Genomic DNA, 23579 nt, shown 5'->3' with positions numbered 1-23579 from the left:
CGTTATAACGACCATATATTTAATTGATGCTGAACACTATTGTGGAAGTAAATATCTTTATCCAACTAACGAGATATACAATAAAAAAATCATACCGTTATTAACCAAGTCTGTTTATTATGCTTAATGATATTTCATTATTTATATTGATTGTAAACTTTGTTTCATCTAAGTGTTCCATTAAACAGTTGATAAGATTTATTTACAAATAATAATTAATAAAAATTGTAACAATAGCAAATTATTAACTTTCGGTAGTTGAACAATAAATTCGAACATAATCTACCCACACAAATATAGTAATTGCAAAATCCTAGTTCCCAGTATAATAGAAATCCAAATGCATGGAAACTGTCTAACCATAACTTTTGAAGTGTATTTTAATAGGAATGAATATTCTAGTAGAATTTTCAAAGGCAATGATACAACCATTACGTCATCTTTCTAAGAAAGAAAGTACATATGCTCTAAAACAAAATAGGTCACAGGTGTCAATTTCAGTGCAAGTAATGTACAACATCGAACTCTCTAGAAGAACCTAGGTCAGAGGTGTCATTCTTAATGCTAATAAGTACTACACAACATAAGCACGAGGGTGACTCAATAAATAACTAGTCTAACTTATTTCCGGTTGAGATCCACCTCTTCTTTTTCGATGCAATTGCCCTCTAGTGTGATGTACTTAAACTAACGGTGTTCAAGTGTCACCAGCCCAAATCTGAAAAAGTAAGTATTTCCATTGACCCACTCCTCAACTGCCATCAGACCGGAAATGACGTCCATGGATTTCCTTTTTTAAGTGTGGGAACAGGAAGAAGTTGCTAGGAGCTAGGTCAGGCAAATAGGCAGGATGTGATATTAATTCATACCCTTTTCGTACTACAGCATTCATTGCAACTTTCCAAGTGTGGACTCTTGCGTTGTCCTGTTGCAGCAAAACACATGTTTAGATAGTTTACCTCGGTGTTTTTCATGGATGGCGGTTCTCAGCTGCTCTAGCAAATTTGCATAGTAAACTTCAGTCACAGTACTTCTCTTGGGTAAAATGTCCAACATAATAAAGCCTTTTGCGTCCCCAAATACTATGACCATTCACGTGCCAGCAGATGGTTGCGTCTTGACCTTCTTTGGCCTCGGCCCTACCCACTGACGACTATGAGTTTTATTCTCTTGCTCATGATAATTACCCCAAGTATCATCAACAGTCACCAGACGCAAAAGTACATCCCCTTTTGACCTAAGACGCACCAACAAGGCCGTAAGATTTGCGAAATGATGACTCTAAACGAGACTGTTAAAACCCTTGCAGCAACAACTTGTTTGTCAGCAGCCTGCCTTGATTTGAAATACACAGAACATCTTTCGTTTGATGGATCCGTTGTGCATGATGTTTCGTTTGTTAAAAACCTGGGTGTATTTTTTGACAGAACACTAAGCATGCGAAAACAGGCAACTGCTACATCAAAGGCATGCTTTTTTCAGATCCGAAACATTGGACACATAAGACTATTCATTACTGAAGACGCCTGCAAGACTTTGGTCAGTTCGCTAGTGACTTCGCGTTTAGACTATGGAAACGCCCCTTTTATGGTTTAAATCTGACATGGTGTCAAAGTTACAGCGTGTGCAAAATTCAGCAGCACGGCTAATTACCAGAACTAAGGAAAATGAGCACATACCACCAGTTTTAGTGAAACTCTATTGGCTTCCAGTACATTTCAGGGTTCAGTACAAACTGTTAATGTACAAATTTAAAGCTCTCCACGTTCTTGCACCTGTCTACCTTGAAGAACTGGTCAGTCCATACAATCCATCAAGGTCTTTATGATCCAAAAACGCCATGCTTATTCAAATACCAAAAGTTAAGACCAAAACGTATGGCGACAGAAGGTTTGACAAAGCAACCGCCACATTCTGGAATAATCTTCCAAGTTACATCCGCGCAACGAAAATTCCTTCGAACTTTTCAAGAAAAATTTAAAAACTTACTTCTTCAGACTTGCTTATCACGATTTTATGTAAGCCATTTCCAGTGACATTATTAATATTCTTTTTTATGAAACCTTTTTGTATACATTTTTGGTAGTTTAATCACGATTTTGTGTAAGCCAGTACTAGAATTCATATTCTTTTTAATGAAACGAATTTTTTACACTGTTTTAGATATGTTCAGTTTTTAATTGTAGTTTATTGTTGTTTTAATATAAAGCGCTTAGAGTATTTTTTATTATATAATGCGCTATATAAATACTGTAAATAAAAAGAAATAAATAACCAAACTTTACCATATCGAATCAATTGAGAGGTATAAACACCATATAATGGAATATTGCTACATAAATATGGGAAGTTGACGATGGAGAGCTGAAATCATCCCGTTTATCATAAAAGTTGAATTGTTAGTTTGGTGTTAATATCTATTTTCAATAAGATATCTAAGTATGAAATAGATGTGGAGGACTATGTGATGTCTTATTTCGAGTTCAAAAGGATATATCGAATCAACGTATGAATGAAAATGATTATTATTCTTAGAAAATAGTCGTCAATGTATATAAATCTCGAGTTGAAGGTCATTGCAAGAAATGTTTTCTTCTCGTATATACGCTTTTGTATAAAGTCTGCTTCATACGAATATAAAAACAGGTCAGCTAACAAAGGAACACATTTTGCACCCATGGGAATTCTAAAAACCTTATCACCAAAAGACTACAAAGATATTGTCAATGCGGAACTCCAGCATATTTTTAATTCAAACTTCAGAGTACTTGTGCGTGAAATCAAACTGGTGTTTAACAAAGTATGTCTTTGGATGAGTGATGTCAATATTCGAATATTTCCTATATCCATTTATATTGATGAAGCAACTGTCTATAAATGTCAAAAAGTACAGCATTTTATTTATCTTGAGGAATGGTCGTTTAAAATGTTGATAAGTTTTATGTTGATTTGAGAAAGATTTAGAGATTTCAAATTTACTAAAACTTCTATAGAGGAATCCAGATTTCATTTTTACCACGTCTGGCATATGAAAGGTGAAGTTAATGAACAAAGATCAATTTTGTTGTTGTACTGTACAGTGCGTTTCAAGTTTATCCTTCACATATGTTAATATTTTTCAGAGGAGGAAATATAGGCGCTTGGAAAACATTTACTCGATCCAATAATGCGTTTTGCTTTTTATGGGTTTTCGTGAAGTTCAGAAATGCAGTATTTGTACAGTACCTCATATCCATCCATTCTGTTGATATTAAATGCGTTTAAAACTAAAGTATGATTTTGAAGAATTTCATCTTTTGAAAGGGTAGTTGGGGTATAAGTACGATTATGAAATGTGAAAACGAATGGCAAATTCGTTTAAAGTACAGTTGTAATAATGAGCCTTACAAACATAGACAATGATGTTACATGTTTCGTCAGATGGAACTAAAACATATTTCTCAGGTAATATATCTAATCCTTCCATTACCTCTGGTTTGCTAAACACAGAAGGATATATAGCAAGTATTTCTGTTTTGATGTGTGTAATACGATATTTTGATATTCCTCTGATACATTTAATCCATTCTGACACACTCTTCTTATTGGCATTTAGACCATCGTCTGGCATAATCTTCAACCTAATTCACATAGATGAAGTTTTGTTGCCAATCGAAACATCGGAGTTCTCTGAATTTAGGACCTTTCAAAATAATTGATTTCAGGTCCCCATTTTCAACTATATCAACATCACCAGTAATGACATGTCCAGCTGAACTATAGTTGAAAAAGACGAAGAACAAAAACACGTATGTGGATAAAGTTAAGGAAGGTCTATACCTAGACATTGCCAAATTTGTTTATAATTTAATGTTCGGATGCAATAATAGTATATTTGTAGGAAATGCAGGGTGTAAACTTGAAATATATTGGAATGCAAGATTGAACTTCTTTATCAGTAAATATGAGTTTAAGGAACTGACGACAAAGAAATATTGGGTGTATGTGTTTTTCACTTGTTAGTTGTCCATTGTAAAAGAGCCAATTGATACCTTAAGTTTTGGATACATGTAGAATTGTATAGAATATATCTAAATCACAATCATTTCTTATGCGAGGACACAAAGATGAATATGTCCATGTCAGACACTCGCACTATAGCTAATAATAGTAGATTATCGCCTGCTTATGTTAATATCTCTCAACTGGAACGGACAAATACATTGATGGTACAGGGGTTTCAACAGTTTCCTTTCATTTCGCAAAGTATATGATCGTTATAACAATCTACTTTGTTCATTACAACCTATCATTAGGTCAAATGATGGCTGATGTTTTTCATTTCCAACTGTTAAGCCATTCTTTACACAAAAGTTGACTATGGATTACTCCGTTGACTCGATTGCTGGCGCCTTCGGGCGATAGCATATACATTGCTGTTTTTGCAGTTAATGCGCATAGTGTGGTATTCTGGAAGTAGTCTCGAATTTTATTTTACGGTTAAATCCCTGATAATAAAAACATTTTCCTCAAGTAATGAAATGTATTAAATTGTATTGCTTGTGGGAGTTATGAGATTGATCACTGTTCGTTATCTTCACCTTGCATTAAAAGAATTGACAGGTAGCTATTTGATTTTTATTTTACGGGCTAATTACATAGTACACGGGTTCCACATGCTGATACTGTCACATGTATTCTGGTCACCTGCCCCACCACTTATTGTTCACTCGTTTTTGGTCCAAAAACGAGTGATCAATGAGTAGCGGGGACAGGGACCGGACTATGTAACAAGTGGCTGAAATCATTGATAAGGCTTACAATTACAATGTTTTAGATATCATGCTGGACATTCTGATATTAAGAACCGGATCGGACACTAAGAACCGGGTCAAAATGCAAGGTGAAGATAACGAACAGTGATCAATCTCATAACTCCTACAAGCAATACAAAATAGATAGTTGGGCAAACACGGACCCCTGGACACACCAGAGGTGAGATCAGGTGCCTAGGAGGAGTAAGCATCCCCTGTTGACCGGTCACACCCGCCGTGAGCCCCATATCCTGATCAGGTAAACGGAGTTATCCGCAGTCAAAATCAGTGTGCCAAAATAAAAAATCTGAAGCACCGCTCTTGAATCGTATTTATTAGTGGATCATGTAGTCATCCCTGGATGATTTTCGTTTTCCGTGAATGCGAATGAACTTGCTTTTATTAAATGTCATTTACCAATTTCTATCCTTTGTATTGCATTGAATTTAGGCTAATTATATACATTGTCTTACTATCACGTTTGCAATACCGATAAATGATATTCCCAAACTTAACTTGCAGAAAATAAAGGTCTTTAAAAATTATAAATTTTAGGTAATTTAAATTCCTATGATATAAATTTTGTAAATAATTAAACATTTCCCATGACCTCTACTTGCATAGTAGATAATAGAAATGGCGCTAGTACCTTGATTTCTTATTAAAGATAAGATTGTCAAGATACAGGAATCGCGGAGGGTGTGACCTGTCAACAGAGGATGTTTACCCCTCCGAGGCACGTGGTCCCACGTCTATTATATGCGGATGAATCTCAGTTTGAATATGCATGCAGGTGTGAAGCGTTGTAATTTATATCCCCATGTAACTTCACTTCTTACTTATGATATGGATATAAATTAACTGATGATATTATAACTGATTTTCTGTTCTTCTCCGTCCTGTCGTATAATCTAGACTTTCCTGTGCAGCAGAAGAAAACGCAAATCATTGAGACAAACAGTCTTTAATGTTGAGCAAACAAATTATTATGAACGCGTCCAATTATCATTAAGTATTGCTAATTATGATATATTTAGAGCGTGGATGATTAAGATTTGTGATGATCAATATGCAATAAAATATGACCAAAGGAATTTTGAATGAGATATACATAGATATAAGATTAGAACCATATGCATAATCGGGTCTTTAAATGAATGTCGCAGACGAGGCAACCTCCTTTCTTTTTGTACAATATACATAGCGTCTTTTAAAGATAGAATCAAGTTTGTTGGAATGGTTTCTCTCCAGTTCCAAAGGCGAATTGTCGTATGTTTTACACTCTGTGCGTCCCTGACCCCTGGGGAATTTTACACATCGTCGAACAAAGGACATCGCAAATTGAGTTTAGGTCGTGACCATGCTTATGATGGTGTGACGTCAGTGAACAAGCAATATTATGTTACACCTTTACACGAAACTAATTTTGTGACGTGTGTTCGAAATTGTTTCTTACATTCACGTAAATGTGCTGCCCTTCTGTACAGTGAAACCCTGTTATCCTGCAGCCTCCTAAAGTGTCACCTCAACGATAAACTGGTCAACAACAACACAGAGGGAGCTGATTGGGAATACTGGAGAAACAGTCAGGGTAATGAGCTGTTTTTCTTTTCATTTTTTTTATTTTACTCTTCGTCCCGCCGAGAATTTTTCACTTAAATTGTTATATGTCACCGGGTGTAGGTAAAAACCAAATTTAGACTTATGTTTAGTGCCCAGGGCTGTAACAGTGAGGGCGTTTTGACTTACCAACGACTGCGCCTCGGTTGACAATGGTTTTATCGGGGTGAAAATTTTTAATGTTACCCTCAACTACATGCAATATTTATATAGTAGCAACTGACTGTAGTGAAATATAATTATTGATATTATTATCTTTTGTTAGTATTTTATATAAAGTGCATTAAAATCTTGACAAACGTTTCGTGCGTACGGAAGGCTTTACTCTTTTGTTACCACAGAGTGATAAATCTGTTGTTTGTATTTAATTGTAGCTTGTGAAGAAGGTTGGACGCCTTTCGACGGGCATTGCTATTTCTTCAATGAAACAAAATCAACGTGGAACGATGCTGTGGTATAGTTTTCTACAAAATCAGAGTCAAAAGTATATTCAACTATAACACCCCAGATATCTCAAAATATATCCCGTGGGAATTCGGGTTAGAATAGGTCCTCAGTACCCTTGCTTGTCGTAAGAGGCTACTAAACAGGGTGGTCCTTTTGATGGTAACGTCTCCATATGAGTGAAAAATTTTCGAGAGGGACATTAAACAATATTCAATCAATCAATCAATCGGATGAGACCGCAAAAACACGGTAGGTGTGACACGATAAAGATCCCTCCCTGCTTAAAGGTCGTAAGTGCCAAGCATAGGCATAAATTTTGCAGCACTTCACCGATAGTGGTAACGTCTCTCAAAATATAACCATATATATCCCCAGATATCTCAAATCATAAACAAAAATGTATCTATATGTCTCAAAGCATCAATAGTAAATATACCCCCATACATCTCAGACCACAACAAAAATATCCTCAGATATTTAAAACATACAAAAATAATATCCCCATATATCTCAAAACATAAGCAAAAATGTCCCAGAAACATAAACACATATTTCCAGGCATCTCAAATTATAAGCAAAAAGATTTCCATACTTCTCGATTGATTTCGCCGTTTTGGAAATATTTTAGCCAGTCTACAGTGCCAGATATCTCAAAATTTAAAGAAATATTCCTCCAGATATCTCGAAACGTATATAAAAATATTTCCAGATATCTCAAAACATGTACAAACAATATCGCCAGATATCTGAAAAACATCAATGAAAATAACTCCAGATGTCTCGAAAGAATAAAACAAATATTGCATGATGCCTCAAAACATAAACAAACGATATTCCCAGATGTCTCAAAACAACTAAATATCTCCAGAAATTTCAGAACCTATAACAAAAATATCCAGATGATTAAAACCTTAAACAAAAATATTTCTAGATGTCTCGAAAATTAAACATCTCCAGATGTCTCAAAATATTAATAAAGATATCTCCAGATGATTTGAGTTGAGTTACACAAGTCCATTTTTCTCTCTTGTATATGCTTTATAAAAGGTTCACAATCTCTATATCGTGTTCAATCATAACTTATTGAACCTTGTTTTTATTGGTGTATTCAAATTATCTTTTAGAGGTATATTTTCAAACTCGTTGTCACCCTGTATGTCATTGTTTCACTATGTTTTAGGATATCTGCCATCGTCAGGGTTCGTACCTGATCGAAATGAACTCACCTGAGGAAAACACCTGGGTCACCAATTCGTTCCTTCTACCTGAAACTGGAGGTGATGAACTTTTTTTTTTATCTTAAGAATCTTTAAAATTGTATTTTCTCTTTCATGTTTAAAATTGCTTTAGAAATATCTGTATATTTCCTTTCATGTTTAAAGATTCAAAAACAAACTTATATGTTGACTTTGAAACATTACATAATATTAAGAGATGATTTATTGACTTTTGTTCACATTATTAACATTCGATACTACAGAAAATTACAGAACAAACTACAGACGTGAATATACATACAGATCAAAACACCTTAAAGACATTTGCGACGTATCTGACATTTTCCTTCAACATTGATTTTTTTTTTCATCGCATCGATATGAAGAGTTTTTGAATGACTTCCGAAATAGTTTTGAATTTTATACAGTAGTTATATTTACATACTCTATATAGTGGCGTAAATAGCTTAGTGGATATAGGTCTCACGGCGGGTGTGACCGGTCAACAGGGGGAGCTTACTCCTCCTAGGCACCTGATCCAACCTTTCGTATATCCAGGGGTCCGAGTTTACCCAACTATCTATTTTGTATTCCTTATAGGAGTTATGAGATTGATCACTGTTTGTTATTTCCACTTTTCATAGATCACGTAACTAGAAATGTACGGGTGGCGTTTTAGATGTAGGATTGTGCCAAAGATTTTTGCTATTTCTTTGCTACCATAATGTCCTTTTGTACAACTTACAGTAATGCATAAGAGCACTCTTTACATTTTTACTTCAACAATCTGGAACTTTTAAAAAATATACTAGCTCTAAAACAGACATGATCACGTCTTCCAATAGTCTGTTGGAATACCCATGGGTACAAATTGTGTTCCTTTGTGAGCTGAGCTGCTTTTATATTCTTATAAAGCAGAGTTCTTTAAAAACACTTCCTCATTAGAAAAAAATTATGTAGCTGTGGCCTTCAAATCGATATCCAGATACACGTATATCAACGTTCTATCTAAAAACACTATAATTTTCATTCATATCTCAATTAAATATATTTTGGGGAACTCGAAATAAGAAAAAAAAAACATCACTGAGTCCTTCACATTTGCTTCATACTTAGATATTTTTGAACATAAATATTAACGGTATACTGACAACTCAACGTTATGATAAACAGGGTGATTACAACTTCTTCATCATAAACTTCCCGTTCTTATGTAGTACTATTCCATTATCACATACATATGGCGTTTATATCTGTCAATCACTTCGATAAGCAAGAACGTGCTCTGCATATGATCAGCTTTTAAATCGAGGCAGGCTACTGGTAAATCAGTTGATGTTACAGGGGTTTCAACAGTAGCGTTTAAAGTCAGCATTTCGCAAATTACATGGTCGTCTGAAGATAAGTTTTACTGTTCGTTATCTCCACCTTTCATATGTAACATTCATAATTTTGACCGGTCGACAGGGGATGCTTACTCCTTATAGGCACCCAATCCCACCTCTTGTACATCCAGGGGTCCGTGTTTCTCCAACTCTATTTTGTTATTTTCGCCTTTCATTACTAGCCATCCAAATTTAATGTTACGTTACTTGTTAATAGTCTCCCGATGTTAGTATCTCATAAATGACATTCAGGATCATTCTTTACATTACTACCCGTCCATATTTAGGATCACATTACCGGTCGTTCTGATCTAGTTTTTCATTATTGGATTGTAGCATTCTGCGGTTCTTCCAAAAGTAAATTGTAGCGTTAATCAGAGGAAATTTGGGTTGTTTTGTCGTTAGACGATTGAGTAAGAATAAAGGAAAATGTCTAAGCATGCTTAATTCTCCTAGGCACCTGACCCCATCTCTGGTACAGTGTGTATATCCAACTTTCTATTTTGTATTGCTTATAGGGGTTATATGAGATTGATCACTGTTCGTTATCATGACCTATAATGCAAACTAGAGGTAAAGAATTCATGATTTTTTAAAATATAAAATAATGTCATATTATCAAAAGTTTTCAAAAACAAACCTGAGGTCGAAGTGAACACGAAGAATACTGTTGAAACATACGTATTACGGGAAAACGTTTTCTCTATTCATAAAACATTATTGGTATGTCTACTTTGGCAGAAAAATCTAGGTATCAAAATTACTTTTAACTTATCCTGCTTAATTACGGCAAAATTTCTAAACTGCCAAAAACTTGCATCTGCTTTTTTGTCCCCTACCGACGAAGTGGAATGGGACTTTAGGTTTGCACTCTGTCCGTCCGACTTTCTGTCCTTCCGGTTTTTTCAATAAGTTATGGCCCTTGGACTTAGAAAAAAGTATGAACTATGAGTTTTCCAGACTTTCTTTTGTTGTGCTTGCAGATATTCATTATATATTTGGTACATTGTTTTGCAATACCAGGTTACAGATGAAAATCGAATTTCATTTCGGTATTGAGTTTTCATGAAGTTATGGCCCTTGGACTTAGAAAAATGGCACGAATTATCAGTTTTGCGGACTTTTTTCCTCTGGTGTTGAAGATATTCATTTGATACTTGATACATTGCTTGATCATAACAAGTTACCGATCAAGTTTGAATTTGGTTTTCGTCCGTTGCTTTTTCACTGAGCCCTTGGACTTAAAACTATAACATGAATTATCAGTTTCCCGGACTTTTTTTTGTCCTAGCAGATATTCATTTGATACGTTGCTTTGCCATAAAAGGTTATAGAAAAATTCAAATGTCGTCCCTGTCTGCTGATTTCTCACTAAGTCATGGCCTTGGACTTAGACAAATATAATGAATTATCATTTTACATCCAAGTTTCTTTTTTCTGTAGATAAGAGTACTACACTCATTAATTCTGTCAAGTACAGTAATACAACAATGTAGTTAGATTATTCATTATCGCCTACATCTCACTATGTAATGACTTAGTGACGGACCTACATCTAATTATAGATTTGTCTTTTTTCCTGGTCTAGTCTTTGTACCTGAGTAGTAGTTGATTTCTAACTATTCCTTTTCTATCCTCGTTCCCCAATTTCCCCTTTACCATAACCTACATGATGTTCCGGTCCAATAATTTTTGCTACCGGTAGTGGAATATGTATTGCCATGCAAAAGTAACATTTGTCATGAATATTGAGTGAATTCTACATAAATTCTTAAAATTTCATAGTTAATTAATTCAATAGTTATCAAATTTTGGTGAAGTTGTTAAAATACGAAATTTTTAATGAATATATAGTGAAATTTAGCAGTGCGGAAATACTTTTGACCCTTGAGTGTACATGAAAAAGAATACCGTATAACTGGGGTTTTTTTAGCGGTAAACAAATTTTGGCATTATTAGCGGTGGTTCTGAAAACGCTAGGAATAATTCACGCTAACAAAACATTTACGATAAGCAGAGAGTATTGCTTAAAAAGCGAACAGTGTTATCCCTCTTTACACGCTCTAGGAAAATGTCTTGGAACTAAATAGAGTTATCCCTCTTGACCTACTCGTGGCATGCAAGATTTCATGAGATGTTCTCAAAGTAATTGACAATAAAAAATCGCTTTCACTGCAATTTCGTGTTCAGTTTTCTCTTGGCATTCATATTGTACCGGTATCCTATTGGGCAATGGCTAGCAAGGGGGCCAAGCGTGCCGATATAAAAGTATAGGCGTAGCTTGGGTTACCGAGGCAGGGGGTCTGGGGGGCTGTGCCCCCAGAAGCTATCGACATTTTAGCAACGTAAAAGGTGGGTTTTTTTTTTACCGAGGCAGCTGCCTCGGTTGCCTCAATGGAAACTACGCCACTATATAAAAGCCATCGACGACCAACGCCAAATAACGGGTGATTAAATTTAATCTTATAAATAAACATATCGATACCTTATCAAAATAACTCGTGCTACAAAATACGAGAATAATCACCGGTATTATGCAATTATTCATGTTTAATCAATGTAAAATCAAGTTATAGATCAATAAATTTATTAGCATTTCATTACAATTTTAGCCGCCTTTTTTGGATCTCTCTCCGGTGACTTTTTGCCAATTCAGCTCATATACGGCGGGAACACTATTTTATTTGATATGTATTTTACAGCAATTCCGTTAGAACTTGATTTTGGCTTTTATGCAATGTATTTCCTGCCTTTTGAAGTCGGAATATCTAGTGCTTGTATTTATATATGTTTTAGTTGAAGAAGAGTGTCCAAAGATATGGAACTGTCCTTGTTGGATTGGCGCAACTTACCACGCTTCTTCAAGTACGTTTGTATGGAATCACAGCGGCGGCGAAATGGTGGTACCAGAATGGGCGAACAAACAGCCTAACAATGCTACGGGAAACCAGGAATGTGTCGCCCTTTTGCGATCTGGCACAGCCAATGATATACAATGTAAAGGTGTGTTTCCATTCGTTTGTGAGAAGGATTGAGGAACACAGAAACAAATATTTGGTTTTCCAAGAATGTGAACATAACCGGGATTGTTCTCCGGAAAATTTCTTATTATACTAGAAATGAGATTATCTGTGACTCTATATCTTATGGCTACGTAATATGTTTTTGTTTCTTTCTAATTGATGTTCTTCCTGAACAGACTTGCGCATGCATAAATTCTGTACAGTTCAGTTTGTGACTTATTTTCGCTACTGATAATTTTATTTTACTTGATGAAGAACGTGGACGTGACCGGTCAGTTCAGGATCCTTACTCCTCTTAGACACCAGAACTCAATTATGGTATTTCCAACAATCTATCTTCATTTTATTGGAGTTTTTGCATTCTATATGAGATTGATCATTGTTCATTATTATCATATTTTCCATTAAGCTGGTTGTGTCTTTATTTTGATAAGGTGGAAATGATGTAAACAGGAAATCCCATTCAGTCAATGAGATGTGACACTTGACTCTCAAGATTTTAACAGCATTGTTAGATAAGGATTAAACCAATTTATTTAATCTACGCACGTTAAATCTATAAATTTAGCACTTCAGTTTCACAGAATTAAAGACGTTAGCTGATCCGCCGTTTAGTACAACCAAGGGGAATGCTATAACTTTGTAGGTAACAGCGAGGCAGCAAGAAGCGCTGTCTCGTGCTGCGAGCTCTAATGACTTAAGCGCGCGAAATAATCCGAGCTAAATCGAATCATTTAATAATTTTTAAGCCAATCCCAGAATTCCCTTGTCAAAAATGGCTGAGATCTCGCAAAGTCGTTTTTTTTTTTTTTTTTTGGACTATGATTGTGAATTTACGTGGTTTATCATCCTAATCTTATGGTATCCTAGCTCTAAATCTTTACGCGTAATGTTTATCGAAATGTAATGTTCATGAAAGGTAGGGTAAGATGAGATGTGAAGTTATGTGTACGTTTTGACGTACGTCATAATAAGAGCGACAATGGCGGATCTAAATACTTGCTATTTCCAATTGTAAACGTCATGCTACCGGAATAATATACGTATACAAAATATGGCATTAAATACAAATTGTGTATTACGACTGCAAACCACTTATCCGATCAAAATACTTAAGTCTCAACTGGAATTTACTATTCTAATAAGAAAAAAAGACTAAATTGTTAAATCCGATTGAAGGGAGCACAGGTACTGAAGCTATTTTAATGAAATACCGAAAAAATATCGATGGTATTCGGCCGGATCGAAATTATTTTTTTAATCTTTGATTTTTCAGCGTCTAAAAATAAAAAGTGCTTATTTTTTTTTCCTTGGCACGTTCGGTGATGAAAAGTCAAGATTATCCCCCCCCCCCCTCCCGATAGCCAACCATGTCATTTGCTATTAACGACAGAGAAATCATTAACATAATCTAGTTTTATGAATAAATCGTAATGTATCTTTACGGCAACAGTGGAGAGGGGCCGAAATATGTTGCAATTTACTTAATAATCATATGCAAAAGCTGAATTATTTCATCACTGTTATAATTAGGATTATGTATAATGTTAATAATATAATTCTGTTGGGGTTTTTTTTTTTCAGAAACATGCCATTCCTACAAGGAGATTGTTATATAAATTTCATTTTTTTTAAAACTTAGATAGGTACGCATAATGGATGTATGTGCAATATGAATAGTGTTGAATTTATCGATTTATTTGAAATCATTATTATATTGTAATGCGTTATTCTGTGTTCAAAGTCAGTGCTGTTCACACAGTTTTACAAACTTGAAAGGTTTACAACAAGACTTTGGCATTTTATCACACAATTAGTGACTTGGGAATATTGAGAGTAGAAATAAGGAAAGTAGAGGTAGTCGATAGCAAACAGCTCATAATAAGTCGCGCGTCATAGATTAAGAAAGTCAGTGAGGGCAGCTAAAATAAATTGTATATAATATTAAAATACTTCAATCTCATTGATCATGTTTATGTACAATAAGTTTTATGTTTTAATGATTTGATATAAAACCCTAAGAGGAAACTTAAATGGACTGTTTCTTGTTTAAAATAAACCTGATCAAAGCATGAACATTACAAAGGTGGCTGTAGGTGGAAAGGATAACGTTTTAGAGCCCGGAAACCATACTTCCAACTGCGATGTCCAGTGCGCTTGACCTTTGACCCCAAAATGAATAGCGAACATCTTCGTCCCATAGGTAATTCATGTGTATGATATGATGCCTTTAGGTGGAAAGATAACTCTTTAGAGTCCGGAAACTATTGCATCTACAGACGGACAACCAGATTTCAGTATACCCCCACAAATTTGTTGCAGAGGGGGGGGGGGGGGGTATAAAATATGTATACCCAAATTAAAGATTCTCATGTTCCATTAAGAGATGAAAATGATGATTCCTTTCATGTTAAAAATGTAAACCTTGTGCTATACTGATTCACTAGTAATCCCATCGGATGTAGTTTCTGTGCGAAAACCTTGAATTTGACATGTAAATCTTCTAACGTTGTTAATGCTAGTGAGTGTAACATCTGCCTGGATTTATGTGGGAGGAGCTAAGGGTTCACTTGATAAAAGAATATCCGAACACGGAGTTCAAATAAGTAATGGTGGTAACAAACTTCTCTATAAACATTTTAATCTCCCGACCAATTTACCCGCCAATGGGGTCAGGATTCTAGAAAATATACCAACATACAAACAATCTAACTTTGAGAAGATCACTGGATAAGAATGTAGACACATTTAGCTGCCTTTCCATACGGATACAATGCTAATGTACACAATGTAGAAAATTGACTAGTGCACAAGGAAATAGCGTTAATTTGATGGGACTTTTCGAAATACACAAAGACGTACATGTAAACTCAGTCATGGACATCGTGCATATAAAAGACCAAGTATACACGACATCACGCTTGATTCAGTTTTACCTTGTGTCAACGGACAATTAAGTCCATATCATATTCGCACAAAACTCTATTCCATTAAGAGTTTTTGCATACGTTATTTTAAGAAGCATAAGCTAGTCCATATTTGGATTTTTCAGCACCAGAATATAGAGGGAATTCTATGAGCATGGATGTTGTCCATCACAGGTTCTTCACACCACCGCGGATTTTGGATGATATTTCCTTCGATTCGCATTCATATACCGTCAACCGAAGCAATAATTTTCGTCATAGAAAAATTCAGTCTTGTATTCCAACTTATTTCAAGTTCAATTGTAGACCTGTATTTCCTAATAATATACTTATACTATTTCATATAAACTTCTTAATTACAAACCGATTTTTCAGTACTTACATATTGATTCTCTTACACTTAATCCACCTAGTTGTTTTTCATATTCTATCAATTATAGTCCAGCTGGACAAGTGGTAACTGGTAATGCCGATATAATTGACAATGGGGGACCTCAAATCACTTATTTTCAAAGGTCCTCAATTGAGATAACCTAGGTTTTTCTATTGCTGACACACCTTTATCTATATTATGAATTGTGTCGAAGACTACGCCAGGCGATGGGTAAACTATGAAAACAGAAATCAATACCTCGTCAGAATGGATTCAACATCAAGACAGGGCTCGCGGTGGGTGTGACCAATCGACAAGGGATGTTTACTTCTCCTAGGCACCATCTCTGGTATATCCAGCGGTCCGTGTTTATTGTGTATTGTGTATCTTCACCTTTCATTGGAGGATTATCGAAATCCCGTATTACACACTTGGAAACAAAAGTACATACCATCTACCCTTATGTGTTTAGTAAACAGGAAGGAATAGAAGAATTAGATAGGTAATGATAAAACTTGTAACAGCATAATTTTTCTGGGTAAGGATTTTATTACCGATCGCGGTAGCTCAGTGTTAGAGCGTTCGCTTCGTAACCGGGTCGTGAGTCCGGGCCGCGCTCGTGTCATTGCCGCGTCAAACCTAAAACGTTAGCATGGGTAGCGATTGCTCCTTCCTCAAACGCTCGGCTTTTATAAGTTAGAATCACGAGTCTTCCGGATATGACCTTAAAAATGGATGTCTTGTGTCGCGACAGGCGTTGGCACGTTTAAAAACTCACTGTCACGGCCCTGTGCGCTAAGTATATGTCTAAATTTGTGGTATTTCACTTACAGCTGATGTCGTCTCCATATGCGTGAACAATTCTCCACAGGACGTAAACAACCAATCAACAACTATATTTCAAACGACCTTGACATTGATTCCACTTCCGGTAATCGTATTTACACTGCGCTGTCAAAAGATGGAATTCTTCAAAACCATGCTTCAGTTTTAAAAACATTTAACAGCCCAATCAATGGGTCGGATGGATGAGTTACCGTATATATACTAAAATCCAAAACTTCACAAAAACCCTTACAAAGAAAGATAATTGCTGGATCCAGTAAATGTTTTACCAAGCCTATATATATTTCTCCTCACGAACATATTAACAGCTGTGAAGGAGAAAATTCAAACGTATTTTGACAAAAACATGTGCCAGAAATGGTGTAAAGTGATGTAAATCAAATGTGGATTTTAAAACTTTTACTAAATTCTAAATCGCAAAACCTTTCTCAAATCAACATCAAAACGTATGAATTTTAAATACTTTACACGACCATTCCTCACGATAAAGTTTTGACATCATAGACAGTTGCTTCTTGACCCAAAATGTAACAATAGGACAATATTCATATCTAGTGATTAGTAATCCAAAAATTACTTTGCTAAACACCACTTTGATTCCACGCATAAGTACCCTGTCTGTGAAATAAAAAAAAATATGATTGACATCCTCTTTAAACAATACTTTGGTAGCTTTGGGTGATCAGGTCTTCCAACAGTCTGTTGGAATACCCATGGGTACAAACTGTGCGTACGTGATAATTGAAATTCGCCATGCGTGATTCAAAATTCTTTAAAACAGGAGAAACGGGGGTGATGAACTTAGTTGAGAAAGATATGATAATTCTGCAGTGACGGCGACATATTTCCAGAGCAAGACATAAGGCTCACAGCGGGTGTGATTGGTCGACAGGGGATGCTTACTCCTCCTAGGCACCTGATCCCACCTCGAGTATATCCAGTGGTCCGTGCTTGCCCAATTCTCTATTTTGTATTGCTTATGCAAGGTGAAGATAACGAACAGTGATCCATCGCATAACTCCTACAAGCAATACAAAATAGATAGTTATATGAGTTATGAGATTGATCACTGTTCGTTGTCTTCACCTTTCCTTTCTTGTAATCCCCATCTCCCCCCCCCCCCAGCTTATGAAGAGCACATCACGTGACCCAATAGTGTAATCAATGGAGTGAACTCGTCACGTCGGGAGATATTCATTATACTCAATAAAATATTCATTTTAAAAAAAAGTTGTGTATCTCAGGAGATTTTTATTGAATTTTTAAATTGATCGAGTTCCCTCCTCTAATTTCATCGGACAATGAAGTTCAAAATAGAGAGAAATATCCATTTCAGTGAGAGTCGGGTCCCTATTTACACATTAAAGAGACTGTTCTATAAATTTTAATCACAATATCGTCAAATCAGCTATGGGCTTTGTCATGTACACTTTCACGAATACTCAGCAACAAATAAAGTACTTTAGACATATTTTACAGCAAATATTGGATGACACTGAGCAAACACTGATACATGTACTGTCTTAATAGCATCTACACGACCGTCAAAAGTTACAAGATACGGGATGTTCAGTTTCCCTTGCAATCCCTTTCTTCAGAAATTTTTCTCTGGATTCGATTTAGTCTCCATATACTAGATATATTTCTCACAGAGAAATGAATATTTATCGGTGCAATAAGCATCGCTCCATTTCCCGTGATTTCGGATCTCCAGACATTGCGCATGCACACCGTTGTTTGGTTCCCCTGGCACCCAGTTGGTGAAACTCATCGCAGTCTGGAATTGCTGCCACAAAAACACTCCTTCGGTGACGTCATCACGACCTCCACTCCAGAGTGAACCCCCTTAAAATAAAATACATATACTTTAACACGTACTTTGATTGATATTCATCAACACAAATACATTACAAATCATGTTGTTTGACCTTTTCAAATGATAGGTTGCTAAAATACATGGTCTCACTTTTATTGAAGGAGAAATGAAAAAATGTGGCTTAGATCAAAAGTGAGTTTGTCTCAATCAAATAGCCTGTCAACCAGATTACATTATAAGACTAAAATAATCAATTGATGAGGAACTAGGCTAGCGTGATAAAATAAAGAGATCCATGAGCCACAGCGCTCACCTGTGTCACCTTGGTCCTTCTGTTCCTCAGAACATTATTACCCCCAACTTACCCCATTAGGGTTATGATTCAAACGAACTGAAACATGGGGATGATTCATTAATAATTTCATCATATATTGTAATATCAAACTTTATTCAGTTATTAAAGACCCATTCTACCCTCCATGGCCATATCTTGAATGGACTTGAATTTATACTACCTAAGAATTTTTGCATATCGATGTATAATCCTAACTTTCCTGGTTTTGAAGATTTTAAAAGCTTCCCCAATACATCCCCTTTCCCCATACATTACCATATAAGATATTGATTACACGGTAGCTATTGGGGCCTTATTGCCTCCGTGGTCATGATTTCAACAACGTTGAGTCAATACAATAACTGTGGATGCTTGCATATCAATATGACTTATCATGACATTGTTACTCTTCAGAAAATGGGGTTCACTATCTAAAACGTCGGTCACCCTACCCTCTAGAGTTGGAACAAAATTGAATGTACAGTACTTCAGGATACTTGCATAGTAATATGACTAATCATGGTCCTGATGTTCTTGAAAGGATTTTACGTATATATTCCCATGTAAAGCTGGCTTTAATTCCCTAAGTTTATGGGCTATGATGTGAACAAAATTGAACATGCACTTTCAATTAATGCTTAAATATCATGATTTTTCATGATACTGTTGTTCTTCAGAAAATATCTTTAGAATGCTTCCCTATGTTTCCATTAACAAATATCTATGTTTCCCTGTTGTAGCCCCACCTTATCCATGGAATCATTCATGAATAAACTTGCATATTTTATGACTAACCATGGCCCTGATGTTCTTCAAAAGATTATCTTAAAGATAATTCATATATATTCCCATGCAAAAATGTTATCCCCTGCTGTGACCCTATCCAATCCCCGACGGCCATGATTTGACGAATTTTGAATTCACACGCATTAAGAAAGCTTTCACGTAAGTTTAGGCTTTGTTGACCAGTGGTTTTAAAGAAAATATTTAAAAGATGCCATCATTTTTTTTTCATTATTTCGCAATTGTCGCCCCTTTGAAAAGGGTTTGACCCTTTAATTCAACAATTATGATTTCCGTTACTTAGACAGAAAAAAGAAGATCAGAAAAGCACACTTGATGTCAGATCCTGTGAGCTAAACATTAAAATATATAAAATAGGTTCCAGTGGTTTGTTTTACGTATTTTACAGTTTTACATTAACATTGTGATATAGATATTATCATTCATTATCTCTCTGAATGGTCACTGAAATGTACCTGCTATTCAGTCGACTGAGAGGTCCCATTTCCTCATTTGTAAACTTATATTGTGATACGAATAGTATAACTCATTATCTTTTAAAGATGCAATATGCTACTGTACTTGACAAACATATTGCTGTTTATTATCTTATGATCACAGTGACAATAATACTTTAAAATTAACTCCCGGGTGTTCTTACGTTAGATCGTAAAAGTGCGCACAAATTATGCAGTACTAAATTTATCTATAAAAAAACTGGATGACTAATAATTTCAAATAATTAGTTTGAAGGTTTTGCCTCATCCCGTCACAACCCAGTGGTAAGAGGGATGCTCTTGCTTCTGTTTAGTTTATCTATAATGATGTAGTCAATCCATCTGAATGGTGTGGTCAATCCAGCTGTTTAGTAGCTATAATGATGTAGTTAAACCTTCTGTTTAGCATCGCTATAATGGTGTAGTCAATGAGGCGTAGTTAAGAAATGCGGACCTCACCGCTTGAAAAAGCACATCTACACAGTGCGTCCTTATTAGATAGAAAGTTTTACGACATTGTATACAGCGGTCTCAGAGGAATTGCGCTGACCAATGGGGGGACTGACAGATTCACAGATGGGTAAAAACATTATACCCTTCTTAAAGGTCGAACCAAAATTAAGACACCCCCCCCCCAAAAAAAAAACATGCTATTATACGTATTTCCCGAGGCATTGATTGTACAGTATACGCAAATAAGCATGCGTTCTGAGCTTTATATTCTTTGCAGGATTTATGAGACTGTCCATTATCTTCACTTTTTCAATGGTAATTAATTCCTTCATTATAACCTGCTGGAAGGAATTTTTCTTTAATCCAATCATTTTCATCCTGGTCGCCAATTTCAATAAGATAAGAAGTTTTCCTGTCACAGTCAGCCTGTAATATACAACATATTTGAAATGAAAATGGATTTAGTACGTGTTACAGTCAGTTTGTAATATACAACATATTTGAAATAAAAATGGATTTAGTACGTGACGTAAGTAACTCATAGAAACTTTTTTTTAAATTCTGGCCTGGAGGGTGTACAACTTTTACCATACTCAAACTCAGCCATGTTTGTTTTGGGTACAACTCTTAGCAAGTTCCAAAGCATACTTAAAACATAATTGAAAATATACTACATTTGAGTATGAGAATGATTTTATAGACGTTTTATAACCTTTATATTTGAATATGAGTACGATTTAGAGCACGAAGTTCAAGTTTGAGTTTGAAAACGTGCTCATAAATGTTTTATAACCTCCAGGGCTGGTATGAAGTATCTTTGGGATTAAGGTGATATAAATTATAACATTTCAAGACTTCTGTACCCCCGGGACTTTAGTAGTAGAGTACACACACGGCATAAATTGTCCAATTTCAACAAAACAAATTCTCTACAACCCCATATCTGTATGAAAAACTAAATGCCTAGACATATAGAGTAGGAAGGTGTATACTACAATTATAAATTTCATGATCTCCAGGGTAGATATTCAGACTCCAGGGCGGACATGTAGTATCTTCTTTAATGTTATCGATACTAAATTAATTTAAATACAGTCCACTCCACTTATATTGAAGTCGGTTATATTGAAATATCTGTTATATTGAAGTTAAATTTCATTATATCCGGAGTAGACTGTACTTCGATATTTAGACGGAGTACGAAGTCGTTTGCCAAAACTGTACATTTCATGATTCAAGGGGGTATTACAGTGATTTCTTTTCATCTTTTGAAAAACTTTCCGTTTGCTCATCCACTATACGAGTATTCAGAAGGAGCAGGTACCTCTTTACCATAATGATATCAGGACCCAGGGATTGGAGCCAAATGGGATGGAGCCAAATGGTTGTAATGATTAAATGTATTTTCATTTATGATTTTAAAGACATTTCGTTATTTCCCAGTAACTATATCAAAACTAAATGCATATCAAGGAAAGACAGAGAGGGGTTAATTGTGAATTTGCAACCCCCAGGGTTCTGACTAGGAGAGATCCAAAGAATAATAATACTAGAACGTTAATTCAAGACATTATATTCCGTAAAATATTTCACCAGTATGGAAATTTTCAGAGGCATTTGTGTTTGAAGACCACACCTTATTTTATATACAGATGTGGAATATTATACTTTAGCTTATATATGTATGTACAGAACAGAAAAATTATAGCTTTCGTAGCCGTTGGGGTTAGTGATACCGAGGTGACATAAAGTCCTGTGGGTCTCTTGTTGAACTGATGTATGCAAGGTGAAGATACCGAACAGTGATCAATCTCATAACTCCTACAAGCAATACAAAATAGATAGTTGGGCAAACACGGACCCCTGGACACACCAGAGGTGGGATCAGGTGCCTAGGAGGAGTAAGCATCCCCTGCCGACCGGTCACACCCGCCGTGAGCCCCATATCCTGATCAGGTAAACGGAGTCATCTGCAGTCAAAATCAGTGTGCCAAGAACGGCTTAACAATCGGTATGAAACACGTCAGACAGCATTTGACTCAAGTTAAATAAAATCATTTCATCACTACAGTATCTTTACCTTGGCGTCGTCCCACTTAGATCTAGATTGGTTGTAGAAATAACAGTGTCCACTAAACTCGATCCAGCCCATTTCACACGCTACAAAGAAATAAGACCGATGGTATACGGTGAAAAATTTCTAATGAGACCAATTCTCTATCAGTTTAAACAGCATCACTGACTGCATAGAATAAAGAACATGGACAATAGAGATACCGCAAGAATTTCAAACACTTTTGAAAAAAAAAACCTGTGTTTACTTTAATTGGCGAATGTTTTTTTGTTTGAGTGGAAATCAGTATATTAATAATACCAGAATACGGTCTTTACTCATCTGTTTACAATGTCGGGATGTTAGCTTAATATCAATTTACAATGCTGTAGTTTTTACTTATCATTTCACAATGCCGTAGTCTTTACTGATCAATTTACACTGTGGGGGTCTTTACATATCATTATCACATCACAATATTGACCTTTTTTATAATCACATAATACTATCGGAGTCTTTACTCGGATGAAAACGAAACACGCAAATATTCATATCTTGTGCTCAGTAATCGAAAAAAGTTTCTGAACACCCCTTTGGTTCTAAGCACAGGTACTCAGGGGTTAATATTAAAAAGATATTCGAGTTCCTCTTATATGCATAGTCGTTGGTAATCAGGTCTTCAGTCTGTTGGAATTTCCATGGGCACAAATTATGGCCCAATACTATCTTACCTGACTTTGTATTCTTATGAATACAAAACATGTTAAATACTTTATCAGTTTCTTGTAACGAATGGGACCTAAATGTTAACATTCAAAAAAACAAAAGTTCTTGTCTTTCGTAACGCAGAGAAAGCAAATGATTTTTCAATGGTAGCGAACTAGAAGTTGTTGGCAGCTTTGATTATCATGATTTTACTTTAAATGTTAATGGTAAATTTATAAAATATCGGTGTATTATCGCCGAGCAGGGTAGAAATGTATGTACCATATTCTTCGATTTTGTGATAATC

The 23579-nt window shown here is 35.5% G+C and overlaps 1 protein-coding gene across 1 annotated transcript; it reads right to left on the bottom strand.

The window, feature by feature from the left end:
* Positions 1 to 18037: 18037 nt before the first annotated feature.
* Positions 18038 to 22669, bottom strand: LOC125663151 (hepatic lectin-like). Its single transcript, XM_056145976.1, has 3 exons — positions 22595 to 22669; positions 20853 to 20940; positions 18038 to 18476 (listed from the first exon to the last, which is right to left on the bottom strand). Exons 1-3 carry the CDS (start codon positions 22664 to 22666, stop codon positions 18265 to 18267), a joined length of 372 nt encoding a protein of 123 aa, XP_056001951.1. The 5' UTR covers positions 22667 to 22669; the 3' UTR covers positions 18038 to 18264.
* Positions 22670 to 23579: the final 910 nt, after the last annotated feature.

This window comes from Ostrea edulis, chromosome 8 (genome assembly GCF_947568905.1).
Source record: "Ostrea edulis chromosome 8, xbOstEdul1.1, whole genome shotgun sequence".
Classification (NCBI taxonomy): domain Eukaryota; kingdom Metazoa; phylum Mollusca; class Bivalvia; order Ostreida; family Ostreidae; genus Ostrea; species Ostrea edulis.
This window is presented reverse-complemented; position numbering and strand designations above follow the sequence as displayed.

What these genes read in the sequence shown, in the direction of transcription:
- LOC125663151 (XM_056145976.1), bottom strand. Translation starts at nt 22,666, where the DNA reads ATGGGCTGGATCGAGTTTAGTGGACACTGTTATTTCTACAACCAATCT. An exon ending in CTAAGTGGGACGACGCCAAG is followed by an intron (nt 20,941 to 22,594) that starts GTAAAGATACTG and finishes TGTATATTACAG; the next exon opens with GCTGACTGTGACAGGAAAAC. An exon ending in AGAAAAATTCCTTCCAGCAG is followed by an intron (nt 18,477 to 20,852) that starts GTTATAATGAAG and finishes TTTTATTTTAAG; the next exon opens with GGGGTTCACTCTGGAGTGGA.